The sequence below is a fragment of the Dermochelys coriacea genome, chromosome 5 (assembly GCF_009764565.3).
Source record: "Dermochelys coriacea isolate rDerCor1 chromosome 5, rDerCor1.pri.v4, whole genome shotgun sequence".
Taxonomy (NCBI): Eukaryota; Metazoa; Chordata; order Testudines; family Dermochelyidae; genus Dermochelys; species Dermochelys coriacea.
Window position 1 is genome coordinate 114,616,799 of NC_050072.1, and position 18,235 is coordinate 114,635,033.

Below are 18,235 nucleotides of genomic sequence, written 5' to 3' on the forward strand. Positions count from 1 at the left end.
ATGCCATTCTGGGTCTGAGAGAGCCAGTAGGTTCCCACAGAATTTTGGTTTCAACAAATCGGCATTTTCCGACAATAAACTATTTTAATGAAAAATTCCTGGCCAGCTGTAAACCTCATGTCCTGTAGCCCTTCCACCCAGGTCCCTTCTCTTCTTATTTTTCACAGGCAGATCTCCAACAGCCAAATTCAAATCTTGTTTTAAAATGAGTCTGTAAATACTTAACTTAAGACTATTAAGACCTAACATCTTTTCTTCTAAGAAGGTTGTATATGATGAACCAGTAAAATTTGGGAGCCACTGATCTACAGTATTTCAACACTGCCTGAATGGTCAGTTTTTGCAAAACTATCTCTAATAATGCTGTAAGAAAAGAAAGTATTATTTATAATGTTACTTGTATATCTTCTGTGTATATTTTTAATCATGTATCAAATTAACAAGTTTCCTGTGAACTCATCTGCTAATATCTGTTTTAAAATGAAGATGATCAGTTAACAAAGTAATTAGCATTTCCAATTAAGGGGTGACACCTGTATTACATAGAATGCTATGAAAAAACAAAGTTACCATGGATGCAATTACTTTTAAAGGTAACCTTAGTGTATTTGTTTTTTTAATGTTTATCATAGAAATTGAGGGCTGAAAGGGACCTTACAGATTCATCTAGTCCAACTCCCTGTGCTGTCGTAGGGTTAAGTATACCTTTATAGATGTTTGTCTAACCTGTTCTTTTGTAACATGTTTGAACAGCTGTGTGAAATATGTGGTTGGACTTCAAATGTTAGTGATGGTATTAATACACTGAAACCATGTGATTGCAAAATATGCCCTTCCAGTTTAGTTTTTAGTAATCTGTTTTACTCTTCTGGCTTTAGTAATCAGTCACATTAAATTGCAGTTATTTATGAGTTGAAGAAAATGTGACGTTACAGCAGTAAACTTTTATTTCTTTTCATAGTGATGTTGATCTGCATAAATATCGGTAAATGTTTCTGATCTCGCTGGCATATTGTGACTGTTCCTTTTTTTTTTGTTTTGTTTTTTTCAGCCGTCGGATGCTTTGATATTGGGAAAGATAAAAAATGTTGACTGTGTGCTTCTAGCAAGGTAAAGAGCTCTTCAAAGGATTTTTGTGTTACTCGTGTCCTAAATAAAATGGTTTGTCTTAGATGTTTCCTTTTTCTGTCTGTGTCAGATGGACTAACTGCTTCTTATGACTAGCAGATTTAGGTCTGATCCTGCAAATGGCAAAACTTCCATTGACTTTAGTTGGGAGAAGAATCAAGAGCTTAAAGTTGGTCTGTATGACATAATTTTGTCCTTTTATAGAGCAGTTCAGGCATCTGGAACTCTTGTAAAACACTATCCATTCACAAACCCTAGCTCAATTTCAGCCTCCACTTGTTCAACAGAACTTTGTTTTAGTACTACACTGGACCCTCGCTAGAACATGGGGTTCAGGATCCATGCACGGTACTGCGTTAACATGGGATCGCATTAGACCGGGTTCTGCATTACCATGGATCCCTATTTAAATATTTAAATGTGGGAACCATTGCCGCGACTGCCCTGTATGCAAATCCGTACTATAGCAATGTGCTCTCTATCGAGAGTCTGCTGTATTAGAGCCTAGAACTTTATGCAAGAGGTACAGCTGTTCTGATTCAACTAGTCCTTCCAGGCATAATTGATCCTACAGTGATCCATCCACCTTTCAGTGACAAAGGCGTTGTCCTCTTTCAGATTTAAAATGAAAGCAGATGCAGTAAAAGAATCTGCTTTGTGGTGTGGTCCAATAGAGAGAATATACCATAGAAATGTAGCGTTCCTTTCACTTGTAGCCAAAAAGGGTTTATAACCACCTGTTCAGACACTCATAGCTTTCGCCAGATCATTTCTAGGGTCCTTTGTAAGGCTGAAAATAGGCCTAAAGGTGGTGGGGGTCTAAATTTGAGGAAATGTTATCCAGCCACGTTTGAGCTTAGAAAGGACTCTTCCTAGGTTTTTGGATTTTTTTAAATCTAATTGCATCTAGTCATGGTGACAACTAACCTGGGTGAAGGCTGAAACTTTGCATGTAAATGGTTCTTAAGGAATTGTGCCCTTGCTACTTTTTGGGGGGGCATGTGGTTATTTTTTAGATGTTGGAAAGGAAAAATCACTCCTGTGCATGTTTAATGAGCATCTAAACAGTTCCTGTAGCTTCATGAAGCATTTCCCCCTGCCATCTGTGGTGTTTTACAAAGGATGTTTGGGGTACTGGACATGTTCTGCCCTGACTGACCAGAAAAAGTGCAGCTGCTGGAGACATTTGCTTGAAGGAAAATGTAAATGTGTCATTGTGGTTTCATCAGCAAAATCATCCCTTCTAATCCTCTCTACATAAAAAAAGAAAAGAGGGGGGGGGGGGAAGAAAATACAGCCTTAAAGATGACTTGCAAAAGTGAGGGGTAGGAAGAAGGGGCTTGTTCCCTCTTTTCCCCAAAAAAATTGGCAGACTTTTTTCTGTTTCCTTTTTAAGTTAGAAATCTAGATATTGTTTACTCTGAAAGACACTCCAGCACCTATAGAACTAGTGCAGTTATGCCATCACAAGGAACTGAAGGCCGAACAATTATGAGAGGAAAGGATTTTTAGCCGGACTATTGGAATTTTGTTTGGGTTTTTGTTGTTGTTAATGCCTTTTTAAGCTCCAGTGAATGCTTGATTGAAAAGATGACTTTGTTAAAGAGATAGGGAGAGCTGAGATGTGTATGCGTGTGCTGAAACTTTAATGATAGAGAGAGAGAGAGCTCACAATATACGTCTTTCAGACCTCCAAGAGATCGTCCAGCAAATCTAGAGAAAATTGAATTTTGCATTCTGGATACAATCAAGATTTAATTTTTTGTAGGGCTGTCAAGCGATTAAACAAAATTAATCGTGATTAATTGTGCAATTTAAAAAATTAATTGCGCTGTTAAACAATAATAGAATAGATTTCAGAGTAGCAGCCGTGTTAGTCTGTATTCGCAAAAAAGAAAAGGAGTACTTGTGGCACCTTAGAGACTAACAAATTTATTTGAGCATAAGCTTTTGTGAGCTACAACTCACTTCATCCGGAATGCATTCCAGATGAAGTGAGCTGTAGCTCACAAAAGCTTATGCTCAAATAAATTTGTTAGTCTCTAAGGTGTCACAAGTTCTCCTTTTCTTTTTTGCGAATACAGACTAACACGGCTGCTAATCTGAAACCTGTTGTTATGCAAGGCACTGAATTTAGCCGTATGGAGTGGAAATCTATCAACTTCATGAAAGGAATGCATCCGATGAAGTGAGCTGTAGCTCACGAAAGCTTATGCTCAAATAAATTCGTTAGTCTCTAAGGTGCCACAAGTACTCCTTTCCTTTTTTAATAGTAGAATACTCTTTATTTAAATACTTTGGGTGGTTTTTACATTTTCAAATATATTGATTTCAATTACAACACAGAATACAAAGTGTACAGAGCTCACTTTATATTTATTTTTATTACAAATATTTGAACTGTAAAAAACAAAAGAAATAGTATTTTTCAATTCCCCTAATACAAGTACTGTAGTGCAATTTCTTTATCATGAAAGTTGAACTTACAAATGTAGAACTTTGTACAAAGAAAACCCCTGCATTCAAAAATAAAACAGTGTAAAACTTTAAAGCCTACAAGTCCAATCAGTCCTACTTCTTGTTCAGCCAATCGCTCAGACAAACCTGTTTGTTTACATTTGCAGAAGATAATGCTGCCTGCTTCTTGTTTACAATGTCTCCTGAAAGTGAGAACAGGCTTTTGCATGGCACTGTTGTAGCCAGAGTCACAAGATATTTACATGCCAGATGCGCTAAAGATTCATATGTCCCATGACACTCGACCACTGTTCCAGAAGACATGCATCCATGCGGATGATGGGTTCTACTCGATAAGGATCCAAAGCAGTGCAGACCGACGCATGTTCACTTTCATCATCTGAGTCAGATGCCACCAGCGGAAGGTTGATTTTCTTTTTTGGTGGTTTGGCTTCTGTAGTTTCCGCATCAGAGTGTTGCTCTTTGAAGACTTCTAAAAGCATGCTTCATACCTCATTCCTCTCAGATTTTGGAAGGCACTTCAGATTCTTAAAAGTTGGGTTGAGTGCTGTAGCTATCTTTAGAAATTTCACATTGGTGTCTTCTTTACATTTTGTCAAATTTGCAGTGAAAATGTTCTTAAAATGAACAACATGTGCTGGGTCATCATCCGAGACTGATATAACATGAAATATATGCAGAATGCAGGTAATACAGAGCTGGACACATACAATTCTCCCCCAAGGAGTTCAGTCACAAATTTAATTAACACATTATATTTTTAATGAGTGTCATCAGCATGGAAGCATGTCCTCTAGAACGATGGCTGAAGCGTGAAGAGGCATATGAATCTTTAGCACATCTGGCATGTAAATATCTTGTGACACCAGCTACAACAATGCCCTGCAAATGCCTGTTCTCACTTTTTGGTGACATTGTAATTAAGAAGTGGACAGCATTTTCTCCCGTAAATGTAAACAAACTTGTTTGTCTTAGCAATTGGCTGAACAAAAAGTAGGACTGAGTAGACTTGTAGGCTCTAAAGTTTTACATTGTTTTGTTTTTGAGTGCAGGTATGTAACAAAAAAGCTACATTTGTGAGTTTCACATTCATGATTAAGAGCTTGCACTACAGTACTTGTATGAGGTGAATTGAAAAATACAATTTCTTTTTATCATTTTTACAGTGCAAATATTTATAATCAAAAATAATATAAAGTGAGCAGTGTACACTTTGTATTCTGTGTTGTAATTGAAATTGATATATTTGAAAATGTAGAAAAACATCCAAATTTTTTAATAAATTTCAATTGGTATTCTATTTAATAGTGCAATTAATCACAATATTAATTTTTAATCACGATATTAAATTTTTGAGTTAATCACATGAGTTAACTGTGATTAATCGACAGCCCTAATTTTTTAATTTAAAGAAGGGGGGAGGGGCAGAAATCTCCCATATTTTCTTGTGCTGCTATCTTCTTTTCTACTGTGGTCTTTTCCTCTAGTAAAGTCACTGTCATGTGGGCAGTAATGTGCCCCTTTTATGCGCTATATAGAATGTGATCTATTTTACAGTTTCTCTTAAAGGTAGATAGGGTTTGGGTCCTGCTTGGCTTACTCTGGTCTTGACACCTCCCAAGGCTTACATAGTAAAATGTAGGATTTTGGAGTGGTTGCCATCTTCATACTACAGTATCTAGCTCTCTGCTAAGTAAAAAATCTTCTTTTGTTTTTTCTCTTCCATTTTCTATACAGAATTGAGTTTATAATTTTTGAGGGTGGATATAGCACATCTGCTAATATGTCACTATTTGAGTATGGTGGGTAGATTCTGTGTTTCCCTTAGTTTGCGATTTTATTTTCCTCTTTATTTTCTTCTCTCCAAACTCTATTGTGGCTGGATGCAATTGCTGAGTGTGGAAATCGCATCTGGTTGGATCTCTCCAATATTTGTTTTTTTGGGTGCTTTTTGTCTTCTGCTGTGTTTCCGTTGGCCTTTTTCCCTTTGGATTCTTTTCATAGCCTTAACTATCTAGTTTATTAAAGATGAGGTCATGAAATATTTTCCAGTAAAAAGAAAAAATGTCCTGTTACATAAACACAGAAAACCGAGAGAGATTTGAATTAAAAAAAAAAAATCTGTGAATTGGGTGGGGTAGTCACTGTGGTTCTTTCAGAGCTGAAGAATTTGAGATTAGCCATATTACTTACCATGGCCCTTCATGTGATTACTGATATCCTTGGTTATTTTGGTTAAAATAAGTTATGTGCCGCCCTGCAGGAAGTCTTGCATTATGTCCCAGGATTTTGCCATGCAAGTCCCATTAATATTAGTGGGGGTCATGTGGCTACCTCCCACATGTTACTTTGAAATATAATACTGTCTAACTGATAGTCTGTTTGTATTACTAGTTTGGGGAGACTTGGGTCCTTTCCTTGCACTTATGTTATGTAACTATTCTTTTTTTCCCCTGCAATCTATGCCTTAGTGTGTTTTACTCCTTTCCCCTTCCCCCACTCAACAAGAAAATTGTACTCTGAAATACAGACATGCAAACTGGAAGTTATAGTGTGTCTAATCATGCTTCTCTGTATATCTTTAAAACTATACACTAGGATTCCCAAGGACCAAACAACAACAACAAAATATTAGTAGCCTTATCCTGATATTAGGTGTATACCATATTATTTTTGTTCTGCCTCTTTAGACAATGTCAAATACGACTCTACCGTATACCTTGGTCAGTATAGAACTTGATTGTCTGGACTGACGTGGACAGCAGTGTTCAATGTCCTTTTTAACTTAGTGTGTTTGACTGACATGTGGTGGTCTAAAAATGGAGTTTATTACCATTCTGGAGAGGCTGGGTATGCCATTTTAGACTCTAATTTATCAAAGATTTTAGTGTAGACCTAGCCTCAGGGGCAGTATTGCATCCTCTTCCAAAGAAAGAAGGAAAGATTGAATGTCATACAGCTTCCCCACCATGATTTGAAAAGATGAAATACCATGTTTGTGCACTTTTTCAAGAGGGATGGGGTGTTAAATCTTCCACTCCCCCCTTTAACTGTTTTATCTTACTGTACTACAGGCTCTGTGAGAGCTGTGGATGGAAGGGTGAGCTGGATACTTTTCTGCCCATGTTATCATTAGACATTGCTGGTTTTGTTCTGAGTGCAGAATCTTATCTTTACTACTTATCTCTATTTATAATAGTGAAGATATAAGAGGTGAAAGAACCCAGCTTGACTTTCAGATCCCAGATGGTGGTCATAATGCTGACAGAAAAATAACCTTTATATTTATAAAATTAAACACATCTGGTGCTGGAGAGGAATGATAGAGAGAATACCACAGTGTCACAGAGCCACTCTTCTTCTGATAACAGTACTAGCACATCATACTAAAAGTAACAATGGGGGCCAACTAAATGGAATGTACAGACAGAATTTTTGTGTGGGACCTTGTGCAAGTAAATCCATAAATGTATTACAGTACATGGGAAGTTCAGTATTGTCAACACCAAGTATTCAGAAATCATAAGATTTTTAAAAAATAATAATTTTTGGGTACTTCATATTTACTTTCTGGGGTTTCCTAACATTAGGGTGCACTCAGGTCATGTTTTCAAGATTTTCTCTACAACCATGAAAGCTAGAAACTTATTCTTTTTTAAAAAGTGAAAGCTGAAATTCTCACATTCACCTGACTCCAGGAGCTGATACTTTAAGAAATACATCAAATATCCCAAGACTCGGGATAAAATCCTCAGAGTTGGCAACAGTGTAAGTTATAAAGCAGTTCCATTTATAGCTTTGCTAGGCAAATTAAATTTCCTAAACTCCTGCTTGGTTGGTTGGTTGTTTAATTTTATTTTATTCATCTCACTTCCCACTTCTGTCTTTGCAGGCATGGGAGACACCATACTATTATGCCAACTAATGTCAACTTCCGTGCCAACATCTGGGCATTGAAAGAAGAGGGTTGTACTCATATTTTAGTAACTACTGCCTGTGGTTCATTAAGAGAAGAAATACAGCCTGGAGATATTGTTATGATTGACCAGTTCATTGACAGGTAAAGGAGCAACGTGTTGTGTTTTGTAAAGTAGAGCCATCCAGTCATATTTGCTTTTAACTTAGATTGTAAATTCATTAGAGCAGGAAATATCTTTTATTGCGTGTTTGTACAGCGCCTGGCACAATGGGGTCCTGGTGCATGACGGGGGCTCCTTGTTGCTATGATAATAACAATTAATAAACATTTAAGGCTTACTGGCGTGAAGTCACAGTCTTCAGTATTGGAGCCAAAAAGGGAACATCTTATGAGATGGGGAAAGACTTTTGACTTCATTTCATGGAGGAAGTCTCCTTGATGATTTTATTATTTGTATTATGGTAGCATCGAGAGGCCCCAACAAAACCCCAGTTGTGGGTGCTGTACAAGCACATAGTAAGGGGCAGCCCATGCCTCAAATATCTTACAGTTTAATAGATGAGAGAGAAAAGGTTGAAGAAAGTGAGGATTATTATGCCCATTTTACAGATGGGAACTGAGGCACAAAAATACAAAGTGAATTGACTCAGTGGGAATTGGGCACTTAACCGGGATTATTGTATTCAATAGTAGCCCTTGCAAAAGAAGAGTTTTATTAAAGGCATTAAACAACCTGTATTTTTGTTTCAAATGATGTTGAAGTTTTGTCTTAGGTGGTATACTGTCTGCATTAGAAGAAATCCTAAAGCAATGCTTTCATGGCTGTGTAAGTCTAGATATGGACAAGGCCCTTTAGAGAATAAGAAAAAATAGGTTTGCTGAATCTGCACTGCACTGATTGGTCAACATTGAAGATCTAAATAACTAGGATTAATTGTCAAGGCTCAGTTCCTGTATCAGATGCGTAGGTTGCAGCAACATGCATTTAAAAACACGAACTACTTTGTTCATGCACACAGAAATAGTAGCTATATAGGAATGGGAAGCACACATCTGACATAAGAATCTGGCCCTTGTTGCTACCAGATAAAACCACGGCTCTATTCTTCTTCCTCTCCTGGACTTTTAGAAGCATAAACCTAAACATAATGTAATAATGAGTAGATTGTGCTTGTCAGTAGCCTTTTTTTTTTTTTCCTTTTCTGACTCTTCTTAGTTTTTAACTTCTCAGCTTGTAGAAATGAACATATAAGCAGCCTATGACTTAAACTTCATTAGTTTATTTTACTAGTGTCTCATGAATTACCAGATGAGATATGTCTGTTTGTATGAATGGAGACTTTAAATGTTTACCCTTCAGCTCTTGTCCTGTCTGTGCCCAACTACGTGACACTGGCTTTCAAAGTACATGCCCAAAAATCAGGGACAACACAAACTTATTTAAAGGAAGGAAGTATGACATTTACAATAATAAACAGTGAGGCTGCACTAGGACTGTGGGCTGCAAGGGTAACTTGTGCTCTGTTATGAGTTATGGCTTACTTAAAAGGTGCTATTGTGAAACCTTTATTTTCATTTAAAGCCTCCAACTTTGTGCTCCATTGCACCATGTAAAACTCAAGACTGCTGCCTGACTGAGGGTCTATCACAGGGTGTGATTGTAGCTTTTGTACACCTATCCAAGAAAGCTTTGATCTAACTAGCTTGAGTACCACTATTGATGAAGCTGCGGGCGTCACCGACTTCAGAGCGGGCTGTACAAGCCCGCCCAGAACCCTAGGTAATTACTTGAGTGGCTAGCATGTGCTGCAGGCAGTGCTGCTATGTTTTCGCTGCTGTTTTTAACCATAGAAAGCTAGCTCAGGCATATCTACATGAGCTCCAATCACATCCTGTGTGAATAATAGAGGATCTTCAAGACAATGGTGAGTGTGTGGTTTTGATCATTGTGGGAGAATGTAGTCAAGTTTTATGCCAAGTGTTTTTATAAATGTATGGGAGAATTACACAGTTGGCATCTCAAATGCCAGCCTATCCAATGCTGAATGTATCTACTACAAAGAGTACAAAGCATAAACTATAGAGCTAATCTGCAAGGAAATCAAGTGTTTGGGATAGTGTCTTTTTTTAATCTAAAATAAAGAGTGGGTTTTCTCCCCCACCAAAAAAACTAGCCAACTTTGCTACAAGGTGCTGAATGTTGAAGCAGATGTTATCATTTGAGAGCATTTCAGTACAGCCGTTCTTTATAACTTTTTTTTCTTTCCTGGGCCTCATTTGTAGGGTTTTTTTCTCATGCTGGATGCTCCATCGTGTGTAAAAGGAGCAATGTTCCAGGCTGTAACAGGTGAAGTTAACCAATCTCTGGTTACTAATCCATGTCTCTCTAACACTAGCCCTGATCTTGAAGAGCAATATCTGTATTAGAGATGGGCCCAAATCACAATGTTCTGAACGCAAACTGCACACACGTAAATGGATCCAAGGTTTTACTTTGGATATCTACATCTGTTCTAAGAAAAGAAGTACTTGTGGCACCTTAGAGACTAACAAATTTATTTGAGCGTAAGCTTTCATGAGAATTTACGCTCAAATAAATTTGTTAGTCTCTAAGGTGCCACAGGTACTCCTTTTCTTTTTGCGGATGCGGACTAACATAGCTGCTACTCTGAAACATACATCTGTTCTGAGTGCATGTCTGTTAAACATGCATACAGTGGCAACCAAGTTAGCAGATCTTAGTGAGGCAGAAAAGTAAGCAACCAAGGCCATCATTTTCAAATTCAGGTGCCTACATTTAGGCACTCGTATCATATTTAGGCATCTAAATAAAAGAGGCCTGATTTTCAGAGGCATTGAGCATCACAGCTCTTATTGACTTCTGTGAGTGTCGTTCACAAATCTACACAGAAGAGTCCATAGTAATTGTGCATATGACCATGAACTTGCAGCGATAGTAGCTTTAGGAGAGAGTTAGTTCTTTAAGAAAGTCTTTAGAATTATTTTTGGGAGTAGCAGACTTGGCTTATGTTCTTATCTCTAAAAATAAAAGCAAAAGCAATCATAATTTCATCTTTATAAACTGCTTTTAACTTGACAAAGAACTCAGCTTTGTTAAATTATGAATTGGGACAGAAATTAGGCCTATTTGAATTGTCTATAGAATTCTAAACACTTTAAAAGTGGAAAGAATTTTGGCAAGTTTTTTTTTAGCACTGGGCATCTTTGGAGATAGACTGCCAGTTTTGTCCAACTGCATTGGTTGTGCTCAAGAGTAAGGCCTCAAAATTCCGCTTCACTTGTGATTGAAAAAGGGTCTGTTGAGACAAAGCTAGGGATTTTTTAACATTATCTTGTTCAAGGACAAGCTGGATCTGTAAAGTTTGGTTGGTTGATGCAAAAGAAAATATGATTGTCTCAATTTCACACATTTTCCCCTTCCCCCCCCCCAAAAAAAACCCCATACACACAAAACAGTTGTTTTGCATATTGTACAGTGAGCTCCTCTTTCAAGGGCAAGCAACTTTAGGGATTCTGTGTGATGACTTTTGGGTTGTGTAATTCTCACAAGTGGTGAGGCCAGGAATGATTCATTTTGGTCATCTCAAACTGTCACATATTCTGTATATGACTTATGCTACAAGAAAATTATTTTAAGACTGTTTTATAACGTTAGGAATCTTTGAGGGATATTTTGTATCCCTCCATCTGTTAATTCAGGTGCCTTATTTACTATGACCCACCTGTGCAAGGTTCACTGAGGTTTCTTTATTGGCTTTTTCTTCAAGCAAAGACTTAAGAGAGGGAGACTGAGGAGAGAGAGAGAGAGAAAGAAAGACACACGCACATTCTTACTATTTTTTAGTTTATATGTATTCATGTTATTTTCTGAGAAGTAGCTCATTTGCTTAAAGAAATGTTGGATACTTGAGCATTGTTTATAGTGATTCAGGGGTCAAAGGCAGTGTATTTTCACCATGTATCTATTTTTGTCTCTGACTACATGGTCTCATTGACACTATTCAGTTAGACACCAGTAGAGCTGTGCTGATGCGTGGATGGATTTTTATTCTTGATGTTGACCGAAAACACTTCCATGGTGTGTTTAGGAGCCACTAAAGTTCAGTTTTCTGCCAGATGCTGATTTTACTGTGATATCAGTGGATAATGGCTATGAAATTATTATTTTCAACAGCAAATGAGGAGTAGTTTGACGTTTTGGGTTGCAGTCCAGACTAGTGAAGGGCTGTGTCACCCTGTCTGTGCAACATGGGGTGCCTTATCATGCTTTGCTACTGTAGTTCCCACCTGGGCCACTCACCAATAGTCTAATAGCATGCAGGTCACACCCTGAGAGTCTGTGTATAGCCACAATCCTGGTCCAGCAATTCTGACCTATCAGCAAACACATTTCAATTATGATTTTGGCTTCTGTTAATAATTTTGAATGTAATGTTGTTGCATACACTTTACCATGATATTATTGACCATTGAGTTCTGAGTTTCCAAATGATATCTTACAGGGCATATTTTTTAAAAATATTATTGCAGTAGTGTGTAGGATGTGAATACAGGAGTGTATTCCGCCACACACATGAAATTCAGGCACCTGCAAAAGAAAAAAAATCAGCAGAGATTTGAATTAAGATGGGGAGATGCAGGAAAACTGCTGTAGATAGGAGCTATATAGGAAAAGACTCTTGCAGAAGCAGTACAGTGGTGAGAGTGTGCAGCAGAGGGACCAAGTGGAGAGCAGTACAGTCAAGTGATAGGAGCACAGGGAGGGAAATAGAGACAAAGGTCAAAGAAAGAGAGTGGAACAAATCCATGGAGTGTTTTAAAAGAAGAAGGGTTGCTAATAACATTTCTGGTTTCCCAAGAATCCTAATGAAGGTGTAGTGTGTACAGTGCTTTGCTTCCCAAAGAGTCCCCTTCATTGCAGACTGCTTCCTTGATTATCCATTCCAGTTTCTAACAAAAACAAAAACCTGAGAATGTTTTGGCGGATGGGGGAGTAAAAAACAGCGTATTTATACCTTTTTGCAAATATGTGAATTTAATGCCTACGTTTTGTAAGCGTACTGCATGTGTAACTTTTTGTTTGTGTGTCTCATCCTGTAGCAACTTAAGAGGAGTCTGTGGGAAAATTCCTCATTCTTTTATCCTAGCTTCTGGCAGTTTTACACTGCCTGTTAAGGCTGAATGCTTGCATGTCTAGGCTTGTTTTCTGCAGTGCCATTAATTTTAAATTGTAACCTCTTACCAAGTGCCTTTGGTTGTACAATGTGCTGTTTCTTGGAAAACTGAAACCAGTGTGATTTTAAATATAGCGCATGTCTAAGTGACTGAACCCCTGATAGGAGCCCTTTTTGAACAACTGTTTCCTGTATTTGCAGGTCATGCTGTAGCTCATTTATGTACATTTTGCTTAGAATGCAGTGTTGCCAGCGCTTACAAATTTATCACAAGTCGTGGTTCTTGTTATCACCTGCTCCTTCCTTCAGGAGATTTGGGAGCAGGTTACTGCAGTCACCTCACTCTCACTTGCAACAGCTCCCATTCCCCTGGCCTCTGCAAGTACCTGCTTCCCTGGCTGCACCCTTCTCTCTCCTGCTGTCTCATCCCTCGCTGTTCCCAGCAGGAAACTTCTACCCACCCCACTCTGCCCCAAGCCCTCCCTCCCAGCTCCCCTGGAGACCCTTCTTCTTCAAGCTTCACCTCCACATTTTGTCTGTCCTCTTTGTCATTTACCCTGTCTGCCACTCCCCTCCTGCTCTTGTGTACTTAACCTTTTCCTGTCCACCCACCTTCTTTCTTTCTTGTCCTTTTTCTCCCACTCTTACAAATCTTTATTTCACAGTCACCTCTCAGTTTTCCTCCTGTTAGCTACCTGGGGCAGCTGTACTAGTCCTAACCCATTGGGCATCCCCACATCCCTAACTACCCTTTATTCTCTCGTCTTTTTAATCTTCGTTCCACCTCTGCGTTCCCTCTTGAATGCCTGCTTAAAAATTGAATACCATCAAAACATTCACCTCATGAGTCCAAGTAACCGTGTGATCTTACAATTGCAACTCAGGTGCTGTTTCTCCTTTCCTCCCCCTATTATTCATTGCTCTCACTTATTCTGTCATACCTAAAAGTGAGACAGTATAAGCTCCTCAGGGTAGGTGCTGTATCTGTCTTGTTTTGTAAAGTGCCTAGCAAACTTAAGGCACAGTGTAAATAATAAATTAGCTTTCAGTTATTGGTACAAATAACAGCACACTGATTTTCTCATTTCCTCCTAGACTTCTTGCATTGCTTCTCTTTACAGGGTCCCAGTATGGGTTAAAGACCTTTTGCTCAGACACACAATTGCAGAGAATCATGTACAATCACGATCTGAGTCTCAAAAGAGCAGAAAGCATGTATAACTTAGCCCCAGCAACAGCAGTCCCTATCATCTCCCTGCCCCATCTTGTGGGGGCCACCACATGAGGCAGGAGCCCCCACCTTCTAGAGTAGGAAAGAGAGAACACCAGATTGACATCTACCTAAGCATCGTCTGGACCTAGCACATGTTGCCAGCAGCCCACCTCTCCCCACCCCCGGATAACAACCTTCTGCTGTTGCCAGTTAATATAGTTCATCCTGTAGCTAAAGGGGGAGGCTGTTATAATTGGACATAATAGAATTTTGTTTTTATCGTTTTTTTTTTTTTCTGGAAATGAACAATGAAATTACATACAAAAAGACTGCATGTAAAGAAAGTCAAACAGTCGAACGCTAGGAAATGCTAAATTTGCTGTTGCCTGCACAACCTTAATTCAGCCCCCTTGTTTAACTACATGATCACACACTATATTTCCTGCAGGACCCCTGTCTTATGCAGTGCCCAGGCTGCATGTGCAAGAGGGGGGCAGAATTAAGGTTGCAGGGGTAACTGTAAATTTAGCATTTTCTTAACTTTTGAGTGCTTGACTTTGCAACCTAAGTACCATTCCTTTAAAGTGCCTTTTTGTATGTAATTTTATATGTTCTGGGCCAGTTCTTTTTAAAAAATTGTTATTGCCTTTGATTATTTCTGTGTGTGCGTGCAAATTGTAGAAACTAATGATTTTTGTTTTATAAATGTAATGAAATAACTCCCTGATCTTTTCCCTGCTTCTGTCCAAAAATCCCAGCTGAGCCACAAACCACGTTGTAGGCAGTGACCAACACCCTCACCCTTTTCATAGACATTGCCTTTGACAGAAGTAAGTCTGGAAGAGTTCTTTCAATGATACAAGCTGTTGTTTGTGAAGGCCTACTGCACTGCTCCCGGAGGCGCTGTGCAGGTTTCTGTCCCACCTGTTGCAGAGATCTGGTAAAAATGTGATGAGAATGCAACCTGTAGTCTGTTTGCACTGGAAAGTTCAGCGGTGAAGGTATGCAAAGCAAGCTTCTGAGAAGGGGTGTTACCACATTAAAAGGCTGCTTCTACATTTGTCAGTTTTGTTCCTCGAACTTTCTGTATGACATATACCACTGAAATTAACTACTGAGACTGTTACAAGGCAGAAGCTTCTTGACTGGGGGAGGGAGGGAGTCCTTAATGCCCCCAAAGACAGAACTGAGATGCCACAAAAAAGAAAAAAACTGAGCACTAGGATTAGCTTTCATAATGAATTTTAGTTTTGCCACTTTGTTACTAGTAATGTTTGTAGAGGAAAGGGGAATGTGGGATAGACTTAATGGGACTGGGTGCACAGTGAAGTGGTTTTAGATTTAATCAAATTTTGACCACTGGCATTGCCCTAGTGATATAATATAATACTACAAGAAAAATGCAAGTTTCCATACAAAATGGAAACATTTAGCAAAGGCTACTTCTCTGAGCCAGTCTGCATATTTACAGTTTCACTTTGAAGGGTGTCTGTAAAAATAATATTGTCGGGCTCCAAGTTTCTTATGCCTCAGTGACTCCGTATCAGATTTGCTCAGAGTACATTAACCTAGTGGACAGCCTGCTGCTCTGCTTAAATCCAGTGACAGGCTGTGTAAAGGTTGACATAGGCACAGTGGCCCAGCAGGGCAAGTTTGCACACTCTTAGTCCATGGAAGGGTGGGACCTCTGCACCAGCCCCACATAACACCCTTGAGGGCAAGCCAGGAAAAGAGGCCATGGATCCGTGATTACCTGAATTCTGCTGCCTTCCTACTCTGTGCAAGTGGAATGGAGGGCTGGAGTAGCAGTGGTGAGGGGTATACACTGCTGTCCCCATCCCTGGAGACAGTTTGAGGGAATGGATTTCACCCAGACGTGTATACCTCCAAACGCTTCACTCCCATAAAGCTCAGTTACTTGGGCCTTATATACACGTGAAGTGAATTTCACTCTTCTGCAAGTAAATCTTTTTACTGCAGACTTGACCTAGACCTGAAAGTTAAACCTTGTTCTTTGTTGGGTCTTAGATCGTCATAAGTTCAGATTCCACAACAGGATGTAGTTATTAACTATTTGTCTTATAATGGGGCAGAAACCAGAATACAGTCCAGCTCCCTCTTGCCATAGCTGCATTGGCTCTACAGGAAAACCAGAACCAAAATTAGAAACCTAATTGGTAGATACAATTCTGGGTAGAAGAGAAACAGGGTACAGTTCTCATGGGTAATGTGGTGCCACTATTGTATACCGACTTCTTTTTCCTGTAACTGTTTGTTGTTCGGTTACAGATAATTCCAGACTGTCTGGCAATATCTGCAGCCATTAAAACTAGTCATAACTTGAAAACCTGTTGTGCCTATAAATCTGTCAGTGCACCTTGTAGTAATCACTTGAGATGGAGAAAGGAGCATGCCAAAAATCAAATTAGCGTACGGTTATGAAACAGTCACAAGTGCTTTGGTAGTAATGCTGACTAGCAGTTATTCATGTAATTCAACAAACGGCTTCTGCTAACTAATTGCATCCACATAACAAGGAAAATATCAATTATTCCTTTAGGATTCAATCTTAAAACAGAGCAGGTGAATAGTCAGCCAGAAAAAAAGAAACAATAATATATATTTTGCAAAGAGAGAGAGACACCTAAAGAGAACACAATTTAATGCTGTAATAAAGGTAAGGGACCACTGATCGAAGTGTATGTGAGCCATAATGCTAATAAGGCCAAATTGTGGCATGGGTATCGGGACTGCACAAGTAAGTAAGAGGCCGTAAGGCATTCCCTTTCACCAGTTACCCACATCCTCATAGGTTGCAGGGTAAGTGAGGAGGGAGGCTCTGTAGAGATACTCCATTTCTTTCCCCCCTCCACCCCCTGCCTTCTGCACAAGTAGGTGAGAGGAGGTGGGCAGAACCTTAGCTCTTCCCCCCCACACACACACACATATTCACACCTCACAGACCCATGTAACTGGCACATCTAAAGTGACAAGATGTCCTGATTTTATAGGGAAAGTCCTGATTTGGGGGTCTTTTTCTTATATAGGCTCCTATTACCCCTCCCCCCACCCTCTTTCTGATTTTTCATATTTGCTCTCTGGTCACCTTAGGCACATCAGACATTAAACCCAGCACAGTTTATTCCTTCCTTGGAACAGTGGGGAAACTGGGAGGGAGATTGTGACACACTGAGTGTGAAAACATGCTCAGAGTAGATATAGTCACGATCTATACCTGAGGTAGCAGCTCCCACATGTTTGAATCTATATTGGAAAGTCTTTGGTAAGGGTTCTCTATAACCTTTGGCATATGAGCCTAAACTAGGGGCAGAAATAGTTCAAATATGGTAAGCAAGAAACTTCAGTCTGGGATTTGCTCAGGATCATTTCAAGTGAAAGTGACTGGCTAATAATGTCTAAACTAGAATCAAGCAGGAAGAGGATTATCTCGCTTTCCATTTCCTCGCATTCTAAATAATTTATTAGCTGATGCTTGACACAGGGAAATCACAGACTAGTATGTGATATTAAATTAACTGGATTCTGGTTGCCGCCCTGCTTTATCCCATAAAAGGAAATTATGTTACTGTTTTGACACATTCATATAGTGTATACAGTTTGCTTACAAATTTAAATTGCTAACCTGTCTTGCTGTTGAATAGCTTCATACTGAAGAGAATAGTACTTCTTTTTAAACTTTTAAAATGTTTTCTTCAAGCCTCCTTTAGTTTAAACCATGCCACTGGAATTTAGTATTTAAAATATTTTTAGAAAAGTGCTTACTGGTAACTTGGAGGAGAGATTTTTTACAAACAATGTTAATAATGCAAAGTTTTCTGCACACATCATTGTTCGTACAAGTGTTTAAAGACAAGTAGAAAAAACAAGAAACTAACTGTTCAAATATTGGTTTCCCCTCTTAACATAAACCAGAACTTAGTGACATCACCACTTAATAAAAACCTGGTGCTAAAATATAAATGAAAAACTGATTAGAATGTTGTACTACAGCTGAGCATGCAATATGAGCCAAGTCTCGAAGCCCTTATTTAATTTTTTTTAAATCTTGCTTGTGCAAAAGAAGTTTTGTACAAACGAGGATTGAGGAAGGACTTCAGACTTTGGTCCTTTGAGGAAGGACTTCAGACTTTGGTCCTTTCTCTGCTGCACAGGGGGCAGCAATTATGAGTGATTTCCCAGTTAATAGTAATTCCTCCCTTTAAACCAAAAAGCCTAGCCCTCAAACTATGCAAATCAGAAAATGTACACAATAAATGCTTATAACACTGGATGGTGGAAAGG

At 38.9% G+C, this 18,235-nt stretch overlaps 1 protein-coding gene across 4 annotated transcripts in view; it reads left to right on the forward strand.

The window, feature by feature from the left end:
* Positions 1–18,235, forward strand: part of LOC119855563 (methylthioadenosine phosphorylase) — a 66,319-nt gene that overhangs the window by 26,250 nt on the left and 21,834 nt on the right. For 3 of the 4 annotated variants that reach the window (XM_043514623.1, XM_038401848.2, XM_043514624.1), the window contains 2 exons: positions 1,052–1,110; positions 7,499–7,666. In XM_043514623.1, the coding sequence (XP_043370558.1) occupies positions 1,052–1,110; positions 7,499–7,666 (227 nt within the window). Of the gene's footprint in view, positions 1–265; positions 333–1,051; positions 1,111–7,498; positions 7,667–18,235 lie in introns of all 4 variants that reach the window. The other variant, XM_038401852.2, reaches the window with a different exon arrangement.